Raw genomic sequence first — 13,938 nt, 5'->3', positions numbered from 1 at the left:
TATCATGCTTGTTGCATATTTCAGGCTGTCTATGTGGATTATGTATCATTATGGTTATCTTTATGCACCCTACAACACATATTTAACATCATTGTATTAAAACATTGTTTAGAAGATTGGATTTTCCAAATAGCAAAGAAGAAGGCGGAGAAGAAGAGGAGTGGGAGAGATTTGTGTGAGGTTTTAGGGATATATGTGGCACATGCCCCACCCAAAAAAAGGGGATTATGAATTTTGTGAAAACAAATATAATCATAATCATATTACACATGGCACAACAAGAGATTAAAATCAAATCACATCAGTGTTTGTGACGTAATATGTATATTAAAATTCCAAAACATGATAAACTGTTGATAATCTTTTAAGTCATTTATAACACTTTACATTTTTTTTTTTACTGAGGAGAATCTAGGGAGAGAATTACGTAAAATTACATTTATGACACCCTACACTTTCCAAAACATGATTATCTTCAAATAAATGTGCGAAAATCTAGGGAGAAAATTTTCAGTGTTTTTTTAAACATTTTTTGTGAATTTTGTCAATTAAAAAAAAAAGAACATGTGATGACATGTGGCGCTACAAAAGGAATAAAATTGAAACTTTGATAAACGATTTGAATTTTTTATGTGTAAAAATTATATTTTAAAGCTTAAAAGATAAAGAAAATGTCATAATGAGTTTTTGAGAATTCTTGGTTATTGTGATTTTTGGAACTTAAAGTATTGCAAAATAGTAATAAATAGAAGAGAATGACACATGGCAGTCCCAGATTGATGCATTATCGAGTTTTGACATTAATGTCGTAGCGTCATGTGTTATCAGAGGTTTTTATTTTTTTATTTTTTTTGTATCTTAAACTTAAAAAATTCACAAAAAATGAATAATAAAAAATCTTTAAAATGCACCGAAGATTTCAGAAAATCCCTTGCAACATTATCTTCAATTATGAGGCGTGAACAAAATTTTGACTTTGGAAAATTTGAAGTAATAACTAGAGGAAGAGTTGTTATAAAGTAGTGATCAATACTTTGTAAACCACTTTTTGGACTTGGGATATGAAGTATTGATGTTGAGAAATATGTATGTAATTTTTTTTTCCCTTTATTTTAATATTTTAAACGATTTGCAGTAAAATATGATTAAAATATAACAAACGTGACACATGTCAGCACAAGGAGAGCCTAGCATCCCATCACTTCCATGCGTCGGCAGGGGAAACTGCCACCTGGCATCTCATCCAATTAACTATTTATTATGATGATGATATGATTGAATGCTCTTTAAAATTCCATCAGTGTTTGTGACGTAATATGTATATTAAAATTCCAAAACATGATAAACTGTTGATAATCTTTTAAGTCATTTATGACACTTTATATTTTATATTATGATAAATTAGTAATTCAATAAGTAGTTTGATAGTAGGGTGTATTTAGTTAATTGTACGGTTCATTTAGCAACACATGATCTCCAAATTTGACGAGTTTTATATAGTTAAATTATTATTATTATTATTATTTTTAACAGCACTGCGCTTAAAAGAAAAACAGGTGCAATGAGAATGGAATGGCCAATTTGGAGTCCTTGTTACAGAAATGCACCTCTCTCGCCCACATCAAGCAGCTCCAATCCCACCTCCTAACAAGTGGGAAATTCCAATTCTACCCCTCCCTCACCACCAAACTCATCGAGCTCTGTGCCCTCTCCCCCATCGCCGACCTCTCTCATGCCATAACTCTCTTCCACCAACTGCGAAAGCCTTCAACCAATCAATGGAACGCCGTCGTTCGGGGCCTCGCCCAGAGCCTCCAACCCACGCAAGCCATCTCATGGTACAAGACCATGTCACAAGCCTCCCAAAAGGTCGACGCCCTCACGTGCTCCTTCGCTTTGAAAGCGTGCGCACGTGCATTGGCTTTCTCTGAGGCCATGCAGATTCACTCTCAGATTGTACGGTTTGGGTTTGGGGTCGACGTGTTGCTGCAAACCACTTTGCTCGACGTGTATGCCAAAGTAGGCGACCTGGGTTTTGCACAGAAGGTGTTCGATGAAATGAGTGACAGGGATATAGCTTCTTGGAATGCTTTAATTGCTGGGTTGGCTCAGGGGAGTCGGCCCACTGAAGCTATAGCTCTGTTTAAAAGAATGAGCGAAGAAGAGGGTTTGAAGCCCAATGAAGTCACGGTCCTGGGTGCGCTCTCGGCCTGTTCGCAATTGGGTGGAGTGAAAGGAGGAGAGAAAATACATGTCTATATAATGGAGGAGAAGCTTGATACGCACGTCATCGTGTGCAATGCGGTTATTGATATGTATGCCAAATGCGGCTTTGTGGATAAAGCATATTGGGTGTTTAAGAATATGAAATGTGGGAAGAATTTGATAACGTGGAATACGATGATAATGGCGTTTGCTATGCATGGCGATGGTGATAAAGCGCTTGAGCTTTTTGGGGAGATGACTAAAAGTGGGGTGTGCCCGGATGCAGTGTCGTATCTTGCTGCTCTCTGTGCGTGCAATCATGCAGGACTGGTGGAAGATGGGGTTAGGTTATTTAATTCAATGGAGGACCAAGGGGTGTCCCCTAATGTTAAGCATTATGGGACTGTGGTCGATTTGTTGGGACGGGCGGGGCGGCTTCAAGAGGCTTACCAGATTATAAATTCTATGCCTATGTTTGCTGATGTGGTGCTCTGGCAGACTTTACTTGGTGCTAGCAAGACTTATGGGAATGTGGAAATGGCGGAAATGGCATCACGGAAACTAGTTGAGATGGGGTCTAAGGGTTGTGGTGATTTTGTGCTGTTATCAAATGTTTATGCGGCTCATGAGAGATGGGACGACGTAGGCAGGGTGAGGGAGGCGATGAAGAGAAGGGATGTGAAGAAGATACCAGGTTTCGGTTACATAGAAGTGGACGGTGTGATACACAAGTTTGTGAATGGTGATCAAAGCCATGTTAAATGGCGTGAGATTTATGCAAAGCTAGACGAGATTATGTTGAGGGTCAAAGCCTATGGATATGTGGCCAAGACTAATAATGTGCTGCATGATATAGGGGAGGAGGAGAAAGAAAATGCATTGAGTTATCATTGTGAGAAGTTGGCTGTGGCTTTTGGATTGATTAGTACCAGTGAGGGGACACCAATTCAGGTGATTAAGAACCTAAGAATATGTGATGATTGTCATGCTGTGATCAAACTTATTTCAAAGATTTATAATAGGGAAATAATTGTGAGGGATCGAGCCCGGTTTCACAGATTTAAAGAAGGATGTTGTTCCTGCAGAGATTATTGGTGACATTCATTTGTTCTAACATTGGAAAGAGAATGAAATTAAACGGTTTGAAGCCTCTCTGATGGATCTACAGAAAGTGTTGTTGATCGATTCGTTATTTATTTATCCTTTTAAAGGAAAACACAGATGATTTGAAAAATAAAATCTGCAGATACAGGTACAGTACAAGCATCTCTTTCGTGTTTCTTCCAATGCAGAAATCTGTCCACGCACATCAGCCAAAATAAACATTTTGAAATGCATTCGTCTTGTATCATAATCCAAAAAACTAATAATTGCATATATGGTTGATTAGAGTACTGAAAAGAACCGTACCTTCATATGTAATTTGTACTTACAAGAGCGTTCAAGCGCCAACCAGTTACCAAGTTACACTGGCTGGTAACATAACAGTCAAATTGTATGAAAATAGAGCATTACCATCTATCCCGTGGTGCTGTTTAAAATTAAGACTCACAAGGTGCTGTTGTGGTATGTGCGAAGTGTAATTTCTGAAAAATATACAAATTCTATAATCACACTAAACTTCAGTGTTAGTTCAACTCTGTTAAAAAAAAATTCTAAACCTCACACACCACATACCAATCCAAGTACATCAATCTTTGACAGGCTGAATTAAAACTATTGTTGCATAACCATGAACAAATATGCTACAAATTAGACAGCCGAGAATCTCACAATTACAATGGATAAGGCAGGTTGGTGGAATTAACACAACCAAGCAAAGACAAAATACTGCCACAGCCAAAAAAGGACTAACTCGAACCACAAAACCCTCCTGCTAGAGCCTAGAACATAGACTCGATATAACAATTCTAATCCAGATTCCCCAGGATGACAAAACCTCAGCAAAATAATTTCCCTGCGTGAAGTGAGCTTGAATTAGTTAACTGACAGATTGTTGTGATTCGACTAGTCTTTCATTGCCTTCACTGCCCTTGCTTCAAAACCCCCTTCAGGTCTCTTCACAAGATTATAAGGCATGTAGGTCCCAAAAAGTTTATCCCATAGAGGGAAGAATGGCTGAGAATAGTTGTACTTCAAGCCTTGAAGTTGATGATGTATGTCATGATAAGCAGTATTGTTCTGGAATAAAATATGGAAGATATTACCGGGCAACCAAAGTCCACTGTGATCATCAACAGTTTTAATCACTGCAAAGCAGAAGAATATAACTGCCGTCCGTGCCGTCATCCCTGAGACTAGAAAAGAGATGGCCCCACCGAAAGTGTCGAGCAAGAGACCCTCAAGCGGGTGATTATAAAGGGCTCCAATGGCATACGGAACAACAAGTCTGTGGTGCTGAGAATGAACATGGCGGTACAAAAACTTGTTCTGATGCATGTAGCGGTGCACAAAGTACTGCCACGTGTCCATGACTAGCATTGCGATAACAATCTGCACAATCTGGACGGGTATCGAGGGCTGAACTGTGATCCCCGAGATATTTGCCTTTGAGGTCAACTGTAGCAAAAAGACATGAACATATTAGTCATAAAAATAGTTGATACAAAGGACCTTCCAAATTGGACACATAAGAGTAACAGTTCACTACGAAATGTTGAAATGAAATAAAAACAAGAATGGAATATTGAGAGAGTTGGAGGAAAAGTAGGAAGCATAGAAAATTGCTAAGGAATGTAACTGGTCTTATCCATCATTTTGGGGAAATTGACATCTTAAAGTGTCCATTCCTTTATTTTCTTTTTCCCAACAAAACAATGGACTAGGAATATTTACTTCATTTCAGTTTCATTGATTCCAATGAACCAAATACTACCTAAGAATAAAGTCCTACTATGAGTCACAGATCATTACAAAATATCAATTGGTTAATGCACAATTGCCTAAGTTACATCACTAGTCCAAATTATACAGCAGGTAAACCATACACCTCACGTAAGATAGTAAAGCTACTGAATCAACCAAACAACCAAGCAAGGCATTCAATTTCAAATCTTTGGCAGATTAGCAAGATTGACATATACATGATTTGAAGTTCGAAACTCTTCAACTGATAAACCAAAAGGGCCAAAAAACAAGCAAAGAAAGCCATCTAAGATACGTATAAATAAAGAACATCAAGTCATCTACACAATGGTCTTTTCACCCTAAACAATATAAGGAAATATGATTTCTTCTCAAACATTAGACCTGACTATACAACTCCAAAATTACCCAGTAAATTCCCAAACTGATCTGAGGTTAAGAAGTTAAGATTTAGGTCACAACATATGCTAAGAGATCTCATGATCTAAGTTACATGTGCTGCAGGTAACTTCTGTATTAGCTATGTTGAACAGCTTTATGGTCATCAAAAGCATAGTTGGAAAGCAGAACATAAATTTCAAAATAAAAAATTTATTAGTTCCTTAATTGGAAAGTAAGCAAGTGGGTTTTACAAAATTTCAACATGCTCTTCCTAATAATTAGAATTACATGTGTTATTTTAAATTACACTGTCGAAAAAATAACTTGAAAATTCTACTATATAAAAATGCTATTACCTCACATGTACAAGTTTGCATTGCTCAAAAGAAAGGCAGAAGCAATCAGATTATGCTTGAGGAGGTAATGATTTTTCTTGAAGAAAACAACCATCCTTATAGTTTATTAAAAAGAAACACTGATAATTTTGATAAATCAATGCACAAAATGCATAATTGCCTACAGATGAGAGAAAAGAGAATACAGAATGCTTCTTATCCCTGAACTTATCATCCCGAATATCAGATTGATAACATTTAATGGGGTATTCATAGCAGACTTGAAGTTTCTTGGACAAATATGGCAGCAATGGGATTTTCCCTAGTTAAAGTTAGAGCATCGACTCTGATAACCATATTAGACAACCACTAGCGTGGTTCCTTGTGGTCTCAATTAAGAGAGAATCACCTTTTCAGTAACTTTCCTTTTAGTATGTTTCCTAGTTATAATTGGTTTTGGTTTCTAATTGGGATTTCGCTTCCTTTTCCAACTGTAACATGGGAATTTATAGAGCCTGTATATACTTATTAGGGTATTGGCCTTATGCATGTGATCATTCAGCCTTTTGAGTGTTTTGCCTCTTCTAAATTTGAAATAGACTAAGAGAAAAACTTTATGAGTTTGAGTTATTTGAGTTTTTCTGGATGTAATTAGGGTTCTCTATTGAGCAAGAGTGAGACTGCTTAAGTGTGAGTGATCGAAAGTGACTCCGCTCATGGGTGTAGCACAGTTGGGGTAAAGCAAACGTATACGAAATAATTCTAAAACAAAATTGTTGTGTCCACAATTTATTTTATGTGCATGTAAATCCACTTAACTCAATTCAGTAACAAATCTAAATAATAGATTCATCGTGAACACGTTAATCCAGAATTTAGTGTGCACGATTTTGGGCTGGGAATTTAAGTCCAAAACTCCTAACTAGAACCCAAAAGCATAGACTTTTAGGGAATGGGCCAACACTATAGATCACACTACCACCCCGACCCCATCTTGCAAGTAGAGAGGCAAAGAAATGGAGACAGTGAAGAAACTTATAGGCGCATCCCACCATGCACCTTGCAAACAACGATGAAGTGGGGAATTAGGATTGGAGGTTTTGAACCTAATACGTCCTGCAACCAGTACTCTGAACTTTTGATACATACATAGACAAAGAGGAAAAAAAAAATAGATGCAGCCCTACCCTCCAAACCACAAAGAAGTGGGTGGTTGAGATTAGGTTCCAACCCAGAAGCTCCTGCAACGAGAGCATTCATATGATGATAGACAACCACTAGAGACCAAAAGCTTAAGCTATTAGGGAATGTGCCAACAATGTATATCATGCTAACAGCCCAATCTCAAATTGTCTTTTATTTGCAACAGAAAATGCCAAATGTTCATATAAAGAACCCTTTTTTTTCCCGTTTGATCATTGCTAAAACAATTAGTTTAGATTCCTTCTTATTAACTAACTAAGGAAAATCATCTATTCAATTTAATCTGTGACAATTCTAAGTACAAATCTCATAGGGCTTGACTGTCCACTTTAGGGTTGAACCATAAGAAAAGAAAGCAATCGATCTAAGACAATGGTGCCTAAAGTAAGTCCATCTTATCAAGGCTAGAGAACCAACCTATAGAATCTATCCCTTTGAAAACAGGACTAGGCTAGACCCTAAGCTCTCTGTTCACAACTTCTGGTCAAATCCTTGTCAGTTGGGGAAAGTGCAGCACCTGTTCTGCACAATCAATATATTAAAAGGGGGAAAGAGGGAAGAAAATAAATTGTTCGAGTATCTGCTTTGATGCAACAGTCATACTCAACCTGACATGCGCTGCTGTATCTCAATTCTTAAGCAAATCAAACTATGATTTCATATATAACAAACAAAATTCCAAAATATGGTATGCAGTAACTTTATTATTCAATTCCAAAATATGGTATGCAGTAACTTTATTATTCAATAACCTAGAATCTGATATATCTTAAATCATGCATCACAGCATCATGTGTTTACTTTTACGAATATCGCAATGTAGCAAAGCGCAAAAAGAGTCAATACATTAGGTTGCAAGGCCTAAAGGATTATAGTTAACTGCAGAAAACACTTTATGGGATCAGCAAATTGGCAAACAACCTAGATCTCCAGGATGCCTACAACATACAGGCACATGCAATTGAATACATAACAGAGCATCACATACCACAACCATTTGCTTAAAAGTACAACTACACAAAATCACTTCAGTAGTGTATGATAAAGCTTAGTGATGGCAACCAATACGATCAACTAGGTCAGGCTGAACAATTGTTAAGAGAACTGCTGCAATGAGTATATATTATATGCCCAACAGAATTAACACATTCTTTTTTTTATTTTTGGTCACTGCATACGGTTGAATCTGGAACCACCTAGATTTGGTGATCTTCCTAGGAAGCCTTTTAAGTGCCCCCCCACCAGGCGTTGAGGTAAGAAACCTAGCTTTTTTTGTTCAATTTTGTTTCTTTCTTTTGTTTGGGCCAGAAGGGGGGTGTTCAGTAAAAGATGATTATGTGACACTGACAATATGATGCAAAACTATGAACATGCCATCCTTCTGTGTCGCAGAAAAAAACAAGAAGCAAACAGGATTGAAGAATGTCTCACATGAATGCATGTTTAGGAGAATCCAAAGGAACACCTTTTCAGACCTTACTCAACTTTGTTACGCTTCTCTTCCAAGTTAACCGCTGAAATTGTAGAATTAACACGTCTCCTCAGTAGTATCATTTGGCAGGTATGTAATGCAGTTAGTGTTTAGAGCGACCTATTGTCAAAGGTTTATTTATTTTGTCAAAAAAAACCCATTCTGTCAAGTACTTATTCAAAGACATCACATGAGTGCGGCACTTGGAGACTCAAAGAGCATCAAGACTAAAGCCAGAGTCGAGATGGAACCAAGACAGTGAAGACAAGATCAGGACATCGTCAAGCCTTCAGAACACTTCAAGTAAGGTAGGTTATGTCTACAGAGTTGAGAACATTTCTATGACTCTTTTAAGGAAAAAAAATACAAATATGACAATGAAAGACAAACCTACATAAATTGTTTGGTTAAATAAAGAAGATGCCCTCAATTTATCGAGGCCAAAAAGTTTGACCAGCATACACAAGGTAGACCCAAAAAACATTTTTATGAAAGCAAAATACAATGAATAGAGATCTCTCTGAGCAACTTTCTACGTCGGTGTATCTAAAGGCAATTTCTCAAAAAGCCTCCAACTGAGTCATGTCTTATTCTCAAGAACGGTCACTTGATACAGATTTCAATAATTAGGTAGACATATATACACAATTTATTTATATACATACGAGAATGCATGAAAATGAAGTACATTCAGCATAAATTTCCATAAATTGATATAATGACAAGCTGAAGTAACTGACCAAGAAGAGCCCCTGAGCAACGGTGGCCTGGACAAGCTGTTGAAGCAAAACACCTTTAACAACGGAGGGGAGTGGAACCGAGTTCTTATCATCTTCTTCTCTTCTTGTATGCAAGCGGTAATTGTCCAAAGGCGGCAACAACTGATATAACCCCGCATACAACCAGTATACCAAAATTGGGGCAAAGGTCCCCATTGCCTCATCACTCACATACCCTTCCCAAAACACCATCTTTTTTCTGTTTTCTTTTTCTTTTTCTTTCGCAAGTCAAATCCAATTCAAGCTTATATCATATATTACTCCCAAACAAAATCCACTACATTTACAGTTGAAGATCTAGAATTCGAATGCACATTCTCTGAACCCTGAAAAGGAAACGAAGGAAGAATAACTAAATGCCAGAGTTTCTCATTTTTTCTGAATCAGGAGCGGTTTCAGTCAAACCAACATGATTTCATAATAATCAATCAAGAATGCAGAAGTTACTATTTTCACAATTTTCAAATTTTCTCGGAAAATCATACAGAGCAGGAAAATAGTATTCCTAGAAGACTAGACAAAACAAAAACACAAGGACATTGAAATGTAATGAAATGAATGTTTTCAGAAACAATTCAGCAGAAGAAATTGCTACGACTTACAGAGAATGTGGGTTCTCATTCAGATCTAAGGCCCTGTTTGGCGCACAGCAATGCGAAACTCTTTTCCGTTGACAGTTGTGAGATTCCAACAAATTAAACACGATAAAAAGGGTTTTGTGATCTTGTTTGGGAGACAAGAAAATTAATGATTGAATTTTCTCTCTTTTTCCCGTCATTCTCCTTTTATACCTCCTTTTCTTTTTCCTTTTTAAGGAATTTTTTTATAATCCTGGCTTTAAAATACTTTTAGGCCACGTATGATTTCTGTGGTGTCGCGTAGGCAGTGATTTTTGAGTTGTGGAAGGACCGCCAGGATCCCCAAGCTTTGATACTTGTCAGGCCCACTTTTTTTGTTGCTTCAGTTATTTAATTCTGGCCATTAGCTTGCGCACGAAGTCCTCTAATTGGAAGAAAATATGTTCACGAACTATCTATTTTTTAGTTAAAATTTATTTTTTAATTCAATATAAATAGTTTATTTCTATTAAAAAAAATTATATAAAATATAGGCAATATTAATTAAAGATTTAAAAATATTCATTAAATGTGGCAACATTAAATTATAAGTATCCACTAAGAGTCCATTCTCTCTTCTTAGATTTAGAAGCTCCTAGAGGCCTTCCTATTTTAGAAGTTAGATAGGGAGCATAATTGGAGGTGAGTTTTTACATTTCCTTTCTAAATTTTATATAAGAAGATGGTTTGGGGAGTCCATTACGGATGCTCTAATGAAATTGTTTTTTGAGCCTGATTTTGTAGTAAATAAAAATAGGGTGGGCATAGTCCGGATTCGATTGATTTCGCTTTTAAAACGGCCGAGCCATATTTTCTTTCCTTGTGCATTGTTTTTAGGGTTAAAAACATTTTTGGTCACTAGGGTTAGCCTGGAAAACAAAAGATTACCGAAATTTCAATTTTTCCAATTTCGTCTATCTCATTTGGTCAACAAATTAAGTCACATTCTCTAATTTCGTCATTTTTTAGTGCACGTGTTGCATGCGTGCAGGGGCAAAATTGGAACTCCAATTCAATCTTGATCATCATCATCATCCCAGCCCTGCCAATCCCCTTCTTTCTCTCCCTTCCACGTTAGCCACCTACACAACATCCTCCCCCATCCATCCAGGTCACAACTAACCTCATCGGTGACAACACCTCTCCTCCTCAATTTCGACCACCCTTCTCTCTCTTCCATAATCTCTTAATAAAAACCCATAAATCTTGCACTTTGAATCAAAATCCAGAAATCTTTTGCTTTGATAAAACACCATAAAATCTTTTGACCCTGAAACACCTCCAAAGCTCTCTCTCTCTTCTCTTCGACAACTCCGCCCACCTCTCTTTAAACCTCCCCGACCTCGTGAGCGTTCCATTCTCGTCACCAAAAAACAGCACTTCCTTTTTCGGGCTCCATTGAGGTCAACTCCATCACCGAAGACGACCTCAGAGGCTTCCGTAGCACGTGGTGCACCGAGTTCATCTAAAATGGTAAAACTTGATGTAACATTATGCTGGCAGATGTGAAAGTGGGGGATCAACTGCTTGTGGATAGGGGAATGGTGAGGTTTGAGGTGGTTGAGAAGCTTGGTTTGGATGTTCAAGTGTAGATGCACAAATCCCCACATCAATCTCATGGATTCAACTGCAATAACAACATCCCCTTATCATAAATGGTCGTTGTTCTAGACCAAATGGTCACCCCTTGCCCAAAGGTTACAATTTTGCTTTATTTTTATTTATTAATTGTTTAAATGGTGGAAGTACAATTTTGACCATGCACACACACATCACGTGCACTTAAAATGACAGAACTGAGGGATGTGACTTAATTTGTTAACAACTGCGAATGAGATGACGAAATTGGGAAAATTAGAATTTCAGTGACAAAAATTGTTTTCAAGCCCAACTCCACTAACCAAAAAATATTTTTAACCCATTTTTTAAAAAACATTGTTAGCGCAATTACAACAAAAAATTCACAACTTGCTACATAATTTTTTTTTTCCCTCATTTTCTAGCATATCAAGCCATCTTAAAACTCAACATATCATAAAACTTCAAATTTCAATAATTGAGGGCTCGTCTAGTAACTTTTTGGATGAATATTTTCATAAAATGAAAACGAGTGTTTCCCTCTTTTCAGCCGAGTTGGTTGATGGAAGCAACTTTTTTGTCCTTCTTTTGGATGCATAGGTGTTCCACCATCAAGTTACCGATTGGCTTGAATGGAAAGGGTTAGATTGTTGTGCTCGTGCTTCTTAATTCTAACTAGCCAATTGACCGGCCAAGCAAGGAACCTTATCTTGGCCTAGGCTTTGTAGGTATATTTTTCGGGTTTTTTTGGATATTTAAGTGAGAATGTTAAAATTTAATTAAAATGTGATTTAAACTAATTGACAAGAAAGTAAAGTTTGAAAAAGTAGATTAAAGCGATAACAAATGTAAATTTAAGCAAGAACGACATAAGAATGGTAAAGATGATAAAATAAAGTAATCTTAAATTGAAATTAAACTGTAACATCCCATATCGACCAACAGAGAGGGGGTGATGTGCCTTATATGTACATGCCCGCCTCCATCTAGCATGAGGCCTTTTGGGATGGGTGACCCACTGGGAAGTTTCTTGTGAGCTCCCATAAACAAAACCGCGAGGGCAGAGAAGGGGGCCCAAAGTGAACAATATCGTGCTACGGCGGAGCCGATCCCGGGATATGACATAAACTTAACCTAAATTTGATAACAATTGAAAATTTCGCGATACCTCTATCTCTCCAACGTGCTGGAAGAGATAGGCAATGAGTTTGAGTCTGCTGAAGCCTACAACACCTAGGGGTGTTGCGAAATCGAAGGTGAACACATTATATCTCTAGGTAAAAGAAGGGCGTAGAGTATTTTGGATTGAAGTATATGGATTAGTAATGCATTTTCCTTATTATCTATTAATGATTAGGGATGGGTGTAGTAATTCCTTTTAGGGTTTTGTAATGGAAATTTTTGGCGTATTCATGTGTTGGGTACCCGTTTAAATTTGGCGTAGGAGTTGACATTTGGAGCGTTGATATAGTTTGGAGGGGACAATTCTAGGTGTTGTGTTTGTTAAACGAATTGATGATTCATTTATGGAACTTGATATGGAGCATAATGATGACCAAACTTAACTGAAGATCCATTTGTGGAACTTGCAGATTCATTTAACTTATTGAATTAATTGTTCTATTAATTTTGAATTTTCCTTTGGCAATATATGTGATAATCCGATGATGTAATGTAATACCCTTACATGTTGACATGCAGAGATTGCAATTTGAGATCGATGGTGTTTTAGCACAAACATGGAGCACCAAAAGGATATGAAGTTAGTTATTCCCGAAGACCAAGTATTTTGTGCGAAGATACAGTGTGAAAGCTAAGCGTTAATCGCGTGCTCCCAATTATTCGCAATAAGCTCAGTGACCAGCTGCTAAAACAGTTCAAAGCTTCGCAAGTTTTCTTCTTGGGGAAGGTGTCATACAATTCACCAAGCATGACTTTTGCTTAATAATATGTCTGTCTTGTGTAAAGTTCCCCAAATATACACAGACAATGATCGTGGTAGGCTGCAGGACACGTACTTCAAACTGAAGAAGAAAAATACTATCGGTGATGTATAGTTACATTCAAGTCTTGCACTGTGGAGCTCGATCATTGCAGATATGTCTTTTATATTTCGTCGAAGCAGTGTTGTTGGGTCAAGAAATAACTAATCAGATAAACTTGAAGTATCCGAAGCTCGTAGAAAATATGATAATATGGAAACAGTATCCATGGGAAGCTGTTTCATACGCAAAGACCCATAATTCATTATCAATGGCACTAGTAATAGGGTATAAGTTATAACATAAGTAAAGGTAAGGGTGAAAGTAGCAAAAGAGAGGGTAGACTACAATGGGATGTAGCAGAAGAGGAAAGTGAATGGGAGTAGAAGCAGAGAAAAGGATGAGAAAGTTGAAGAGTTGAAGAAGGTCAAGGGCAAGAAGGCAAAGGGCAATAATCACCCAACATTATTAACAACTTTATTGCCAAAAATAAATATAGGAATTGAAAACATGTGTGACCAT

The 13,938-nt window shown here is 37.2% G+C and overlaps 1 protein-coding gene and 1 pseudogene across 2 annotated transcripts; one reads left to right on the top strand and one right to left on the bottom strand.

Annotated features, from left to right (window-relative positions):
• Positions 1-1,530: 1,530 nt before the first annotated feature.
• Positions 1,531-3,468, top strand: LOC148915739 (pentatricopeptide repeat-containing protein At1g34160 pseudogene; annotated as a pseudogene). Its single transcript, XR_016127983.1, has one exon. The product of XR_016127983.1 is annotated as a pentatricopeptide repeat-containing protein At1g34160 pseudogene (transcript).
• A 347-nt stretch (positions 3,469-3,815) lies between these two features.
• LOC148915738 (very-long-chain aldehyde decarbonylase GL1-9-like) lies at positions 3,816-10,047 on the bottom strand. The gene is made up of 3 exons (XM_089054728.1): positions 9,842-10,047; positions 9,201-9,565; positions 3,816-4,764 (listed from the first exon to the last, which is right to left on the bottom strand). The coding sequence occupies exons 2-3, from the start codon at positions 9,429-9,431 to the stop codon at positions 4,213-4,215; spliced, it is 783 nt and encodes a 260-aa protein (XP_088910854.1). The 5' UTR covers positions 9,432-9,565; positions 9,842-10,047; the 3' UTR covers positions 3,816-4,212.
• Between the last annotated feature and the right edge of the window lie 3,891 nt (positions 10,048-13,938).

This window comes from Prunus mume, linkage group LG6 (assembly GCF_029339155.1).
Source record: "Prunus mume cultivar Tortuosa linkage group LG6, ASM2933915v1, whole genome shotgun sequence".
Taxonomy (NCBI): Eukaryota; Viridiplantae; Streptophyta; class Magnoliopsida; order Rosales; family Rosaceae; genus Prunus; species Prunus mume.
The sequence above is the reverse complement of the archived record's forward strand: the minus strand, read 5'-3'. Positions and strand labels throughout refer to the sequence as shown.